The sequence below is a fragment of the Tauraco erythrolophus genome, chromosome 1, assembly GCF_009769465.1.
Source record: "Tauraco erythrolophus isolate bTauEry1 chromosome 1, bTauEry1.pri, whole genome shotgun sequence".
NCBI lineage: Eukaryota > Metazoa > Chordata > Aves > Musophagiformes > Musophagidae > Tauraco > Tauraco erythrolophus.
The window spans coordinates 39280346-39293228 of record NC_141465.1 but is presented as its reverse complement, the minus strand read 5'-3'; the positions used below and the strand labels follow the sequence as shown (position 1 = coordinate 39293228).

Genomic DNA, 12883 nt, shown 5'->3' with positions numbered 1-12883 from the left:
TAAACTCGCACTCATGATTCTGTGATGCACCTGCAGATCTACAGACTTCGTTTCAAATCTGAAGTTTTCTTTGCAAAAAAGCGTATTTCAGGGAGTCTTTTAGACAGCGGCATATGTGTTGGTGGTCTGTTCTCCGATAGCTGATGTATAGGAAGGGCAAAATATTTTTATTTTGAAGAACAGAGGAAATAATTCTGAATTGTTAATATTCCACCTGCAGAGCAATGGAGATTTGAAGAGAAAATGGACCTGGGCAGTAGAATGGCTTGGAGATGAGCTGGAGCGTAGACCGTACACTGGCAATCCCCAGTACACCTACAATAATTGGTCTCCACCAATACAAAGCAATGAGACATCAAACGGCTACTTCCTAGAGAGGTCGCACAGTGCTAGAATGACTCTTGCAAAAGCTTGTGAACTCTGTCCAGAGGAGGTAAAGAATTAATCTGACTTCTGATGAAAAATTGGAGTGAAATGCTTCTACAAATAATTAACCTTGCCAACAATCTCCAGTCGTCATAGAAATAACGCATTTTATAAGTATTTCATAAATACAGGTTTCTGGTTTTGTTGGCTTCAGTTACATACTCCTGTGCATTTTTCGCTTTTATTACTGTTTCTATAGACATCTGTCACTTAACAGAATTAGCAGTATGGAATTGAAATTGACCATTTCAAGTAGATTATGAATGGGTCTATTATTTCAATAACATGTTGATAGTGGGAATTTTTATGTAACAGAGTACAAGCTATGGGTGAAACGATGGGGTGGAATTTTTCTCAAAGCATGTTTGAAACAATCACTTGCATGTAGGATTGGTTCTGAATAGAATAATCTTAATATGTTTTACTTAAGTAAATGTTTTTTCAAACTTTAGGAACCAGATGATCCTGATGCCCCAGATGAACATGAGTCTTCTCCACCTGAAGATGCCCCGCTGTATCCCCATTCACCTGGTTCCCAGTATCAACAGGTAAAAGCTCAGAGTTGAACCATTTATTCAGAGCTCCAGATTAGCGCTTTTTTTAGCATTTATGGTAACTCAAATTATAGGCATTTAGCCAGAAGCATATTATTGTCAAATATCACACTTGGAGGAATAAAGATACGCCTCCATTTTGCCAGGAACAGTTACACCACCGGAGTTTCAGGTGAGAATTTTAATGTTACCAGATCAGGGATTAATCGTCCATAGCATGGGGACAAATGTCATCAGTGTAGTGCGTACTGAATTTGATTCTGTCATATTTGTTGACATTGGTAATACTTTATGAGTTGCTTTTTTGTTTTTAAATACAGAATCAAGCCTCAAGGCCTGAATTTCAGTTTGAGTAATTGGAAGGCTTTCAGAAAAATGGCAGTGGCTTTGTTGCGTATAACTTGTGCTATGAACACTGATCTCTAAATCTTAAGTACATATAAAGCGTAAATCTGTTTTTTTGTTATATGGCTGCTTTGTTAATACCTTTCAGTGGAAAGCCAGATCTGAAAGAAATCATAACCAGGTTTTTTATTGAATTGACTAAATTAGTATATCTCCCACTTAGTTGCCTTTTTTTATTCCAATTCATTTTATATATTCCAAATCTTCTAATTTGATTTCCTTTCCTGCCCAAACCCATTTCCTCTCCATCTTGCTTTCCTTACTTGATGTTCTCAGCAGAGCGGTTGGTAAGTCGTGCAGATTTTCCCACTCCTTTCTGAGCTCCTGAGTTCAGACACAGACCGTAACCTCACCATTACCCGTGTGATGTGTTCACTTTCTTGCAAGAGATGGCATTTCTCACTAACACGCACAATCCTCATATTCCTGGTTTCTCCACAGTTGGTTAAACTCTGCAAAACACTAGATAGGTGAGATGTTTTCATTTGCCAGATGTGTGTATGACTTTTAAAATTTGAAGAAATTTTAAATCTGAAGAAAACTACTGGTCTAGATTTCATTCAGTTCTGTAACATTACAATTGTCTCTCAAAAATTGAAGTATGCTGCATAAGTACAGGTATGCTTTTTCCATTGTTTTAGGAAAGAAAAATCAAGCCGGTTGAATCTTTTGATAAAACATGCACACAGTTTAATGTCTGCAGCACATAGGCGGCCTCTTTCGTCTCCCTCTCTTTCTTGCTGCTTTTGCTTTGCATGTAAATGTTTGTTATTCAAAAGCTGAGATTACTATTTTAACTAATCCTTTCATCTTTACAAGTTGAAAGTTTACCTTCTGTGTAAATTAAAAAGGTAAGTGAAGTATGTGGTTCAGAGAAATGAAGAAACTGATGTGTGTTCATACAGACAGTACTACACAAGAAGTTGAACGTGCTTGAGAATACTTTTCAGTAGCCCGAATGTAAAGGGTAAAGCAAGTAACGGGTTACGAAACAGTCCAGAAGTTTAATGTCCCTTTAAAATGTTTATGCTTTATTACAGAATAACCACGTGCATGGACAGCCATATACAGGCCCGGCAGCACATCATATGAACAACCCTCAGCGAACTGGCCAACGAGCACAAGAAAATTATGAAGGCAGTGAAGAAGTTTCCCCGCCTCAGACAAAAGATTAGTGAAATGCACATAATCAATTAACTTGCTCCATCAAGACTGTGCACCCAGGCCTTACAGTCCAACCTTTCTCTGTGTCTGGCTAATATTTAAAACTAGAAAAACTATTCCTAATCAACATGGAGTGGAGAGTCTATTCACTGTCTTATCTGCAGAAAATTGCTGTCAATATATAACCCGCCTGCAGTGGAAAGTGTATAGTGTTTTGTAATAAATGGCCTGATGCTAATGTGTAAATGGCAAAGGTGTATATAGTATATTAATGTTTGACTGTTAATTCTTGAGCAAGAAACATTTTTTTTGTCTTGATGAGACTCACAGATCTACAAAAACAAAAAAATAATTTCTTGATATATCTGCTGCGCTCTGCAACCAGTGTTGCCTGCCTCATGGCAGTCGGATCAACTCCTTTACGAAAAAGCCTATCCATGTCAACCACAAAAATAGTTTCATGTTAATTCTTTGCCACTGGAGTCGATTTTACTATGAGCAACGTAATGGCTGGTAACCTTTTAATTATTTGGTTGATGTGGAAAATTGGTGATGTAACATTGTTTCTAGATCTTTTTTCATTGCCTTTTTCATTCTGGTATTAGGTTAATCACTTTGAAGCTATAGTTATGCTGTAACATTTAGCATGGCTTCACACCAAGTTAGTGTAGCCAACGAGGGGGAAAAAAACAGCGGGACAGCAGTTGTCCCAATGTGACAACTGTATTGCTCAAAACTTTTTCTTCTTACACCTAGACTATAAAATGGGGAGGGAAAATGTGACAAACAAGTGGTTTTCAGTTTCACATATGTTCCTCACATCCGATGTTTGACAGTTCTGTCTCTGGGTGGGATAAAGAACACTTAGTTTTCAGTAATAGGAATTTAAAAGATTTAAAACAAATATGCAAAAATTTGCTATGCCAGGATGCCTGGAGCATAATAGACTGTATTTGGTGTGCTTGTTTTGTTTCTTTGGTAGAGCTTATTAGATAAACTTCTAACACTTTCCTTCTACTGCATCCCAGTGAAGTGGAAGTCAACGAAATCACACAGTACTTGTGAGTGCCACTGCACCAAGTTAACTTGCTGGTTTTCTGCTCGTTCACAGTTCTACTTGAAAGCGAGAATTGTCTTAGCTCTTTAACCATTATACAGGAAATCTTAACATTAGAAGCAGGGTTTAATTATAAAAGAAACTACTGGTTAGTCAAATACAATTCTGAGGTATCTCTATTCCAGAATAAACATTTGTTTAAAGACTTCAAGAAACGCATCAGTAAATACTGTATTTAAATGAAAATTGGTAACTTGAATGTGTGTAATTTTTTTGGAACCTGTCTAAAAACCAAATACCCCTGCAAAACAGATACAGCCCACCCTATACTATTTAAATATTTTGCTGTTTTATTTTATAGAAATTATTTTGCTGAATTCACAAATAGAATTTGATTTAAGAAGAATGTTTTGTCCTGTGGTGTGTGTTGTTTTTTGGGTTTTTTTTTAATGGACTGCACAGAAAGGTGAATTCTGTGCAGTGGCACTATGATGAATTCTGGAACAACAGTCACGTTGAGATTCTGTGCACGAAAAAATTTGGCCCTTAAGAATAAAATAATCAGGACAATTACACTGTAAAAGTTTCTTAATGTGATTTATCTTGTACTTTTTGTATGTTTTTATATATACATATATATATTTAATGAGCACAAGCTTGATGGTGTTTTTTACAAATGAGTTGATAGAAACAAAGCTGCTTATCAAATTAAAGCTCTGTAGTTTTGAAATGAACAAAGGAAAATTCAGTCGCAAGTGCATTCTTGTGCATTTAGTATAAGAAGGAAGAGACACAGAAGATTTTTGAATACGCTGCGTAGCGATGATCGCTTTTATGCTTCCATGTTTTCCCTAGTGCTCAAGTTAATTCAGATTTTTTCATAGTTTTTTAGTAATACCATTTTACCTGGACTTAGTAAAGTTGGATAAAGTGTTCCCGTTTATGTTTGGGAATGCTTGTTGGAGGTTTTAATTCAAAAATTCTAGCCTGATGACTCAAGTTGAAATAGTTCATATTTATTTGGACCAGTAATTCTTAAACGAGCTATCTCAGAGGCGATTATTATGTATTTTTTACTATATAGGTAAAATATAATGTGCTAGTTCAGCCTTGCCAAATGTGTTTGCTTTTAATAGTGCAATGATTGTAGAGACATGTCAAACCTGTGACACTTTAAGGCTGTGACTCTCTTCAGTCATTCACACCTCTGTCCCTGACTTCAGAGTGATTGCAGGGGCGCTTGTTTTTCAGGCGGCAAATTGAAAATATTGTGCATCTTTGTGACTTGAAGAAGGATGGCCTGTATTGTTTGTTGCAGCCGCTGCTTTTAAGCAGATAGCTACAGTAAAAGGTGCAATGTTTTCTTCACTTTGGGCAAAACAATTTTGAATTGTACTTAACAAATATTGTACAAGCAAAAAGTTTCATATGCATGTAACTGTCACAGCATTTTGGCAGTGGTCATTTTTAGGCGATACACAGTACCTCATTATCGATGGCACACTTTAAAATAGTAGTCCTCAAAGTGCCTAAAGACTTAATTCCCCCATCGCTAATTTCAGTCCTGTTTTCTGTTTAGAACAGTTACTAGGGAATCTCTGGTCTTCCATAAAATGAGCCAATAAATAGTAAAGCAATGATCGTGTTCCTGACAATGTAACATCAAATACACAGAAACTGAAAATCCATAGGTGGTGTTACATGGTGGTTAATGTGTAGTTTGACCTAGGGGGAAATCCATTACCTTAACTCTGCAGAATTTCTCCTTCTTGTACGTTTGGGTTGTTGTTTAGTGACTAAAATAAGCTTTTAACACTTGCTGCTGTTAGTGTTAAAAAATCAGTACAGCCATATGTAAAAGGAAGTCAGTTACCATTTGTGTATCAGTGATTGTACGAAGCTTTGGTCACAAAGTTGGTCACCTGCACCGGTGTTATCCCATTGACAGCAATGAGATTGCACAGAGTTCAGTCAAAGCTTACTTGCCATGCAGAACCTCATTTTTTGGTGATACACAAGCAGAAAAGTAATTTTTCAGATCATTTTCCCTGCTAACTACCAGCTCTGAAAAGTTAAGTTTTCGTTACTTTAAAACTAATGTATCTTACTGAAGTTGAGCCAGAAAGAAATGAAATTTGACAAAGATATCTCGTATTTTTTTTCAGAGTGAAACTTTACTTTAGATGACATGAGAAAATTGTGTTGTGGTAATTGCTGTTATGCCTTCTGAGCCACTTTGTTGTGCCTACCTGTTGTGTTTCAGCATATGTATTACAAAAAAGCACTTGCAGTTCCAAAACTTTCTGTATCTTTCCAGAGTTCCAGGAGAGAGTGAGATTAGCCATTCTGCCAAAGCTAAAATGGGCAAAAATTGGCTGCTGTAGCAATTTACTTTATTTTTGGTTCCAATAAATTATGTCTACCTCCGAGTCTTGTTGCCAGAAATGAATAGGCTGATAAACTGTGTCAAGGCAAAGTGGCTCAGCGTTTCTGCTGGCGTGTGTTTCAGTTACTAGGCACTGCAGCGAGGCTTTTCGGTGCAGTGAATTTAACTTCGAATGAAAGTTGAAGACTAACTGTCTGAATTAGAGGGAAGAAGTGGCATGTTAGGAGATTGGCAGAGTAATCAATTAAGTGTTGAAATATCTTAGTTAAACCTTGTTGGTCCTCACTTGCAAATCCACGCTGAAAGCAAATTCACCCCTGTGGTGAAAGACACACACCTGAATTTTTGAGATGGTGAGATGCCGATGCTGACCTCGCGTTTCTTAAGACAGATGTGGGAGTTTCCCATTTGGTGGCCCTGTTCCAGCACAGTATAATCAGGACAACAGTAATTTTGGCTGCCTGTCTTCTTACCTCCTGTGCTGTCATGTTCACGATACCTTTTTCTCACAACCATGAGGTCTTGGGAATAAAGTCTAAACCTGTCTTCTATCTAGAGCAAGGCAAAAGAGGAGTTTTGGGGGGAAAAGTAGTAATTGTTTTGTAAATACTACGTGCTGCACAGTGGTACTACAATAAACAGAAAGCGAGGAGAAAGAAACCCGGCTACGTCCTTCTGCATGATTTCTGTTCCTCTTGCAAGTGGTCTCCTGAGGAGGATGACAGCAAACAGCTCTTGAAAGCTCAGTGTGTTTTCTTTCTGGCTTGCAGCTGGAATGGGTCTGCACTAGTGCAGTAAAGATCGCTGTGCAGCAGCAGCAGCACAAGCGACACACGCTATATATGCCCTCCATACTGTTCCAGGGCGTTCGTTACTCCTTCCTGGTGTAATGGTCTTTGGGGCTCGTCGTGTTAATACATTCATTTTCACTGAGACTTGCCCGCTGTTACGGACTAGGCAGCTCCACGGCACTGGAAGGGCTCTAACCCAGTCTGAGCACTGTCACTTTCTACACTCTGTAACTTCTTAAGGTTTGTACTGTAGACGTCCTTTGATTTCTAAGGTACAAAAATTTCCCTTGGACTATTTTAAAATGTCAAGTAGCCATTTTTTTGTCTTTTTTTCACAAGAGCAAGTGTTCAGTCCTGCCCCTGTAGTGCCTGTTATGGTAGGCTGGTCACAGAAGTGTGTCAGCATAGATTCCAGCACTTACATTCAGAGATCCTCATCCTGTAAACTCATTTTCCAACGCAAGCTGTGTTGGATCCGTGGATTTCAACGGCATTTGTATGAGCCGTGTTGATTTCTGCACCATAAGGAGTTGAAGTTGGTGGCGTGCTGCAGGGATGGACACAGATGTCAGCGAGTGGCACAAAAGATGACTTCTCTTACTTGCTTTATTTACACTTATCTACACAAAATGAAATCAAAACAAGCACAGGAGAATCTGTTTCTGAAGGAGAAGAACACTCCTGAATAAGGGCTAACTTTTCATCAGATTTTAAATACCCAACTCTGTATTTTTTAGCTTCAAAATTCCTTAAAGCCCCTTTTTAATAATAAAACTGACCTATGGGCTGTTTCCTTGGGAGAATTTAATATAGCCTTAATTACATCAGCACAATTCTGAAATGACAGTGTCATTCTGCAGTGGTCAAAATAATGTCCAAATGTCTTCTAGTTCTCAACAATGAGCTAACAATGAATAATGAAATTAGGAGAAAAAAGGAAAACAGGTTCTATGAATTCATCCGAAACCTAACCATAGAAAAACATCCAGTGCAGGAAAATAAGATCATTCCCTTTTTCTCTGTGTCTATACTATTTAAAATGTCTGATAATGTTAATTTTTATTCTTAATTTACAATTGCTGTTCCAGTAACTTGGTTTGCCTTGCCCTCAGCAGAGTCAGCTGCACAGTTTGCAGCTTCCTGATGCATTTGCGGTTATGTCCCCTTTAGTCCTTACCAGAGCAAAATCTTTAAATGTTTTTCCCAAATAAGCCAGTTCCCTAATCTGCGTGTCCATTTTCATTGTTGTGATGGTGCCGTTTCTGTTTTCATGCGGTGACCAGGACTGGACGAATGCATTCTAAGAGTGGTTTCACATGAGCCATTAAGCGAGGAGATGTGTTCCTTTTCTGTAGTGATACCTCTGTGGATGCAGCTTTTAAAGGTGTTGGCCTTTTTGGTAGCTTTATTTATTGAGATGCTGCTCGGTTCTTGTCCATCACGTCTAAATTTCTGTTCAATTCTTGCCATTCTTTCTTACCAAGTTTCTCTCTCTGGATTGCCAGGATCACTTTCTACATAATGTTTTTGTATTTTCTTGGAATCAAATCCCTTCACTTGCTCTGCTGGGTTTTTTTACCTCCTTTTCTACCTACTCCTGCTGTTAGCTGCTCCGAAAGAGCCATGTTTGCCAGGCTGCCTGGTGCTCCCAACCGGAGCCTTTTGGTGTGCAGTAGCAGCAGCCGCAGCCTTGACCAAGAGGGCTTTGTCATCTCTTAAATCTTCTCAGAATTTATGTGGGATATGAAAAATTCATGCTACTGATGGCAGTCTTGAATTCAAGTAGCTTGTAGCTTACTGGGGTTTCTTTTGTTTGTTTGCTTTTGCTTCATTTTCTGTCTTGAACAGTTAGTTCCTACAGATGAATAAAGATGGTGGGTCTCGCTGGAATCTACTTTGGAAAAGAAGGCTGATTGAAAAAAAACTTGGACGCTTCTTAATATACTTGATTGTATTTAAATATCTGGTAGGTGCTTTAGAGTCCTCAGTCTTCTGGAAGGAAATTCAAAAGCTTAGAACGCGAAGGCTAGGACTTCGATTTAATGATACTCTCAAATTCTGTCTACTTTTCCTGCTGTGTGATGAAGAAGAGGTGAAATTGAAGGGAGAGAGGTCAAGCTATGTGCAGTCTCCAGGGAATTGGAAAGGCTGAGCATGCTTTGCCTGGGCTTGCACCACCGGTAGCAGCGGGGTGTGAGCCCTCGTAGTGTGATCTTGCCTGAACCACGGGCCTCCCCAGGCACCGAAGAATTGATTTCCAGCAAGATCTCGATTAAGTAGCATATAAAGCATTTCCTATTATTTTTCTTCTCTAAGACCCGTCTACCGAGTTGAATCCTGTGAGCAAACAAAGACAGGGAGTGGCATGAGCGAGAGGCTCCATGAGCTTGTTCTGTTGATACTTTCTACCTCTAGACATTCATTGCCGAGCCGCTGCAGGCTGATACACCAGTGAGTGAGTGGCTTCAGCAGCATGGCGGTTTCTTCTGGGTCAGGCCAATACTGGTGCAGAAATACCTGGTCAGGCTGTCTGCTGGGCAGGCACAGGGCGGTCCCTGCCTCCCCGCAGGGATTACAGAATCATTTGAACTGTGGCTCCAAGAGGAGCTACATATGTTTGCATCAAAATGAAGGAACTGGTATTTTTCAGGTGGCACCATGTGGACTCACAAACCACTTCTACTCAGTCTCTCTTGCTACCTCCTTACCCATGTGAAGTAGCATAAAAACCCTTTTGCAACTAGTACCGTTCAAATCACGCAGCTGCAGGGAGGTGTGTTGGTTTCTGCCTTTGTTGACGGGTTAGAAAGGGAGAAGATGTCGGACTGTGAAAAGCCCGTGTTCTGCACATCAGCCCAGGTGTTTGTCTAGACAGAAATGTTACTGATTGCTACCGTGGTTGTGTGTAAGACTGAAATGCTGAAAGAGAACTGTGTAACCCTCCCACTCCGAGTCTGAGAGAGGCCTGGCATTGGCTTTCTGAACACTTCTGCAACCTGAACCAAAAAACTGCTGTGGGAATGTAGACTTTACCATATAGCTGTGGAAGAAAACTTCAATCGTGTCACTTCTCTCGGTCTTCAGAGCAGTCAACATGATTTTGATGTAGGTTTTAGATTATGTATATATAAATCTGATTGAAGTACCAACAGCAAACCATAAATAAAATGTGGACTTAACTGAAGAATGGGCTAGTGGAGGACTCTTGTGTTGAATTCATTAAAATATGGTATAATGAAGTTGTTGACGGAAGAGACTCACTGTGACAAAGACAGGGAAATAAAGCTGGGGTGTCCTCAACTCGGGGGAAGTAGCCAGGTTCGCTGTTGCCTTTGAATCTGTTACGGCACATGAGGACTGACTCGATTGCACTGTAGTCGCTGGAGAAGAGTTGGCTGCATGGGAACGTTCCTGGGGTCACTCCATCCTCATGTTTGCTGAGGGCCAATGGCTTCTGCACTTGCATCTCCTCGTACCAAGTGGGTATGCCAGGGCCAAGTGTCCTTTCACATTCCTGGTTGTTAAAAGCCCGTACAGGCTGCTGGATAGCTGCTGTCACCTTTGTGTCTCCCCAACATGCCAATTACCCAGTTGCTTTGCTCTACCAGAGCATGGGCCATCGCCTGAAATGAATTTGAAGTGGGTGTAATGGAGAACTAATGGAAACCTCTGGTTTACTATGCTTGCTCTTGGCACTGGCTTTGAAGAAGAATGAAAATACAAAACAATGGCGGATTACTGGGAATTTGTAGTACTAGCATGAAATAAAAAAGAATTTAAACAAGACATCCGTGGAAGCAGGTAACATTCGAGTTTATGGTAGCTCTGCTCAGCTGATGTAGCCCGTCTGAGTGGATATGTGTGTGAATTCTGTGGGCATCGGCACGTTAGCACTAATAATTCAAGATAAATTTTGGGTGTACGCCAATAGATCATTACCGGTTGGGGGTTGCTGTAAACTGGGAGAAGAAAGCTTTTGATGAAGACAGCACAAACATAAAGAGACTCCTGTGAATGTGTTCTGCCCTCAATTTGTTAATGCCACAAGATAAAAAAGCCGATTTTTAATGTAACTTCTATGGAGACTGTGAAATAATGTAATGATTTATTGATCACCCAACTCCCTGAAACCTTTTAGAATTGAGGCTCCTTTGGTTTTTGCATTAGCTGAAAATACGGCCCAAAGCATTTCTCTTGGTTTTGATGCTCACTTACCAGGTAACCTTAACATACAAAGTCAGCGTTATGATTTTGTTGCTGAAGCTTGTTTCCCTCTTCTTTTTGCAAAAACTCTCTGCATGGATTTACTCTGAACTTCTTCTACCTTAAGTTTCCTTGCATCTCCCTTTGTATCTCCTCCCTCCCTGCACTGGTGTGTAGCAGGCCATGAGTGTTCCAGGAACGCACGCCACTTCGGATTTATCAAGAGCAAGCAGTTAGTTTCCAGGCGTCCTGGTAGGACTAGGAGGTGGAGGCATAGAAAGCACTGGAGAGGTGAGCCTTGCCCCTCTCTGGATGAAGTCTTGCTTCTGCTGTGTGTGTCTCAGTGCCAACTGTGCTGTTTGTGAAACTGTCATCAGGCTGCTGAGGTACTGGTAGAGCAGTAGATCGGAAAGGGATAATAATGTTAATGAAGGTGTTATATTATGATGAAAGAATTTGTGATAGATGCTGATGCTTAGGAAGAAACTTGGTGTTTCACAATACACCCTCAAGAAAGTATAAAGAAAATGCTGTTTGGTCTTTCAGTAGGTAGAAATTTGAAGCCCTCCTAAAGGAAGACTTTTTAGTGCTTCACTGGTATGTATCCTCTGTCTCTCTCTCTCAGCAAACAGTGTCTTGTACTGGAATTCCTGCATGAGCACTTAACATCTTTCTTTGAAACAGAGTTTGCTTCATTTTAAGATTCTTTATGTCCTTGTAGCCATGCTAATCTTTGTGAGAGATTTTATTACTATTTTAATAATAAGCATGGCTGTAGTTTTTGAAGTTTGACTATATGTATAGTAGCAGCTCATGTCCTCTGTGCAGCCTTAGGGCTGGGAATTGAGACAGTCATCCATGAAGTAAGTATCTTGGATATAAACCATATAAGCAAATCAACTGTGTATTCTGTCATTCTCGTAAGAACAGCTAGTGTGAGCAAGAGGTTGCTGAACATGATATACATTTAAAATGTAATTACTAGGAGTGAACATAAAAGCATACAATGAGTTATGGGGGTAGAAGAAGCTCAAGACCACGCAGGGATGCCATGTGTTGTCTGTTGAGCATTGTTTGCATTTATTTTGCTAACTTAAGCTTCAAAAGTGGTTTTGTTATTAAAGCTTCTCCAGTAAAGCTCAGAAATCCATCCACTTCACCATCACGTTACCAGTTCTCTTTCCTGCTGTCTGTGGTCAGCAACTTCTGAACAGAAAAGGGGGTTTAGAGCTGGAGATGGAGGGACCACCATGCTGGCTGCTGGAAGGGAGCTGGTGACTCATGCAGACGCAGGGGAAGCAGGCAGAAGGGGAACGCTTGAGCTTTGATTTCTTTGATTGGCACCTCATGGCTTTAGCGGTACCTGAGGTGTGTAACCCCAGAGTTGCAGCAGACATCTGTGTCCTGCGTGAGGGAGGCGATACCAGCCAAGGTGGGAAGCAAGGGGGACTATTTCCATCAGTTTGCTTCACTGCATGGTAAAATCTCTCACCCATGAATCCCAGGACCAGCCACAGATCATGGTTAAATACAACAGATCCTGCTGACAAAATGCTCTTATCAGTTTTCCCAATACTGCCGCGTTTGCACTGCATTTTTCTTGTTTGAAAGCAGTAAGCCTACACCAAGGATCTTGCCAGCAAGGTGGTAAAGGAAGGCGCCCTGTTTCTTTGCAGTGTCCCTGTCTTGTTTAATTTCATTTTTCTACAGTGTAAATTCAGAAGGAGCTGCTACACTGTTCAGCTGGACCTCCTGCCTGCCACAGGTGGCTGACACTCCATTCAGCCCACGTGGAGGCCAGCGACTGACATTAGCTTCAGTCCCACTTTCATTTTCCATTCGGTGCCTTCACAGATCCTCCAAGGCTGAAGTAAGCTTGTTAGTAACTCAGCAGTTT

The 12883-nt window shown here is 40.3% G+C and overlaps 1 protein-coding gene across 2 annotated transcripts in view; it reads left to right on the top strand.

The window, feature by feature from the left end:
- USP9X (ubiquitin specific peptidase 9 X-linked) overlaps positions 1-4012 on the top strand; it is an 80099-nt gene extending 76087 nt beyond the window's left edge. For both annotated transcript variants that reach the window (XM_086618559.1, XM_009983741.2), the window contains exons 42-44: positions 221-433; positions 879-974; positions 2426-4012. In XM_086618559.1, coding sequence (XP_086474685.1) covers positions 221-433; positions 879-974; positions 2426-2560 — 444 coding nt within the window. In that variant the 3' untranslated portion in view covers positions 2561-4012. The remainder of the gene's footprint in view (positions 1-220; positions 434-878; positions 975-2425) is intronic.
- The last annotated feature ends 8871 nt before the right edge of the window (positions 4013-12883 follow it).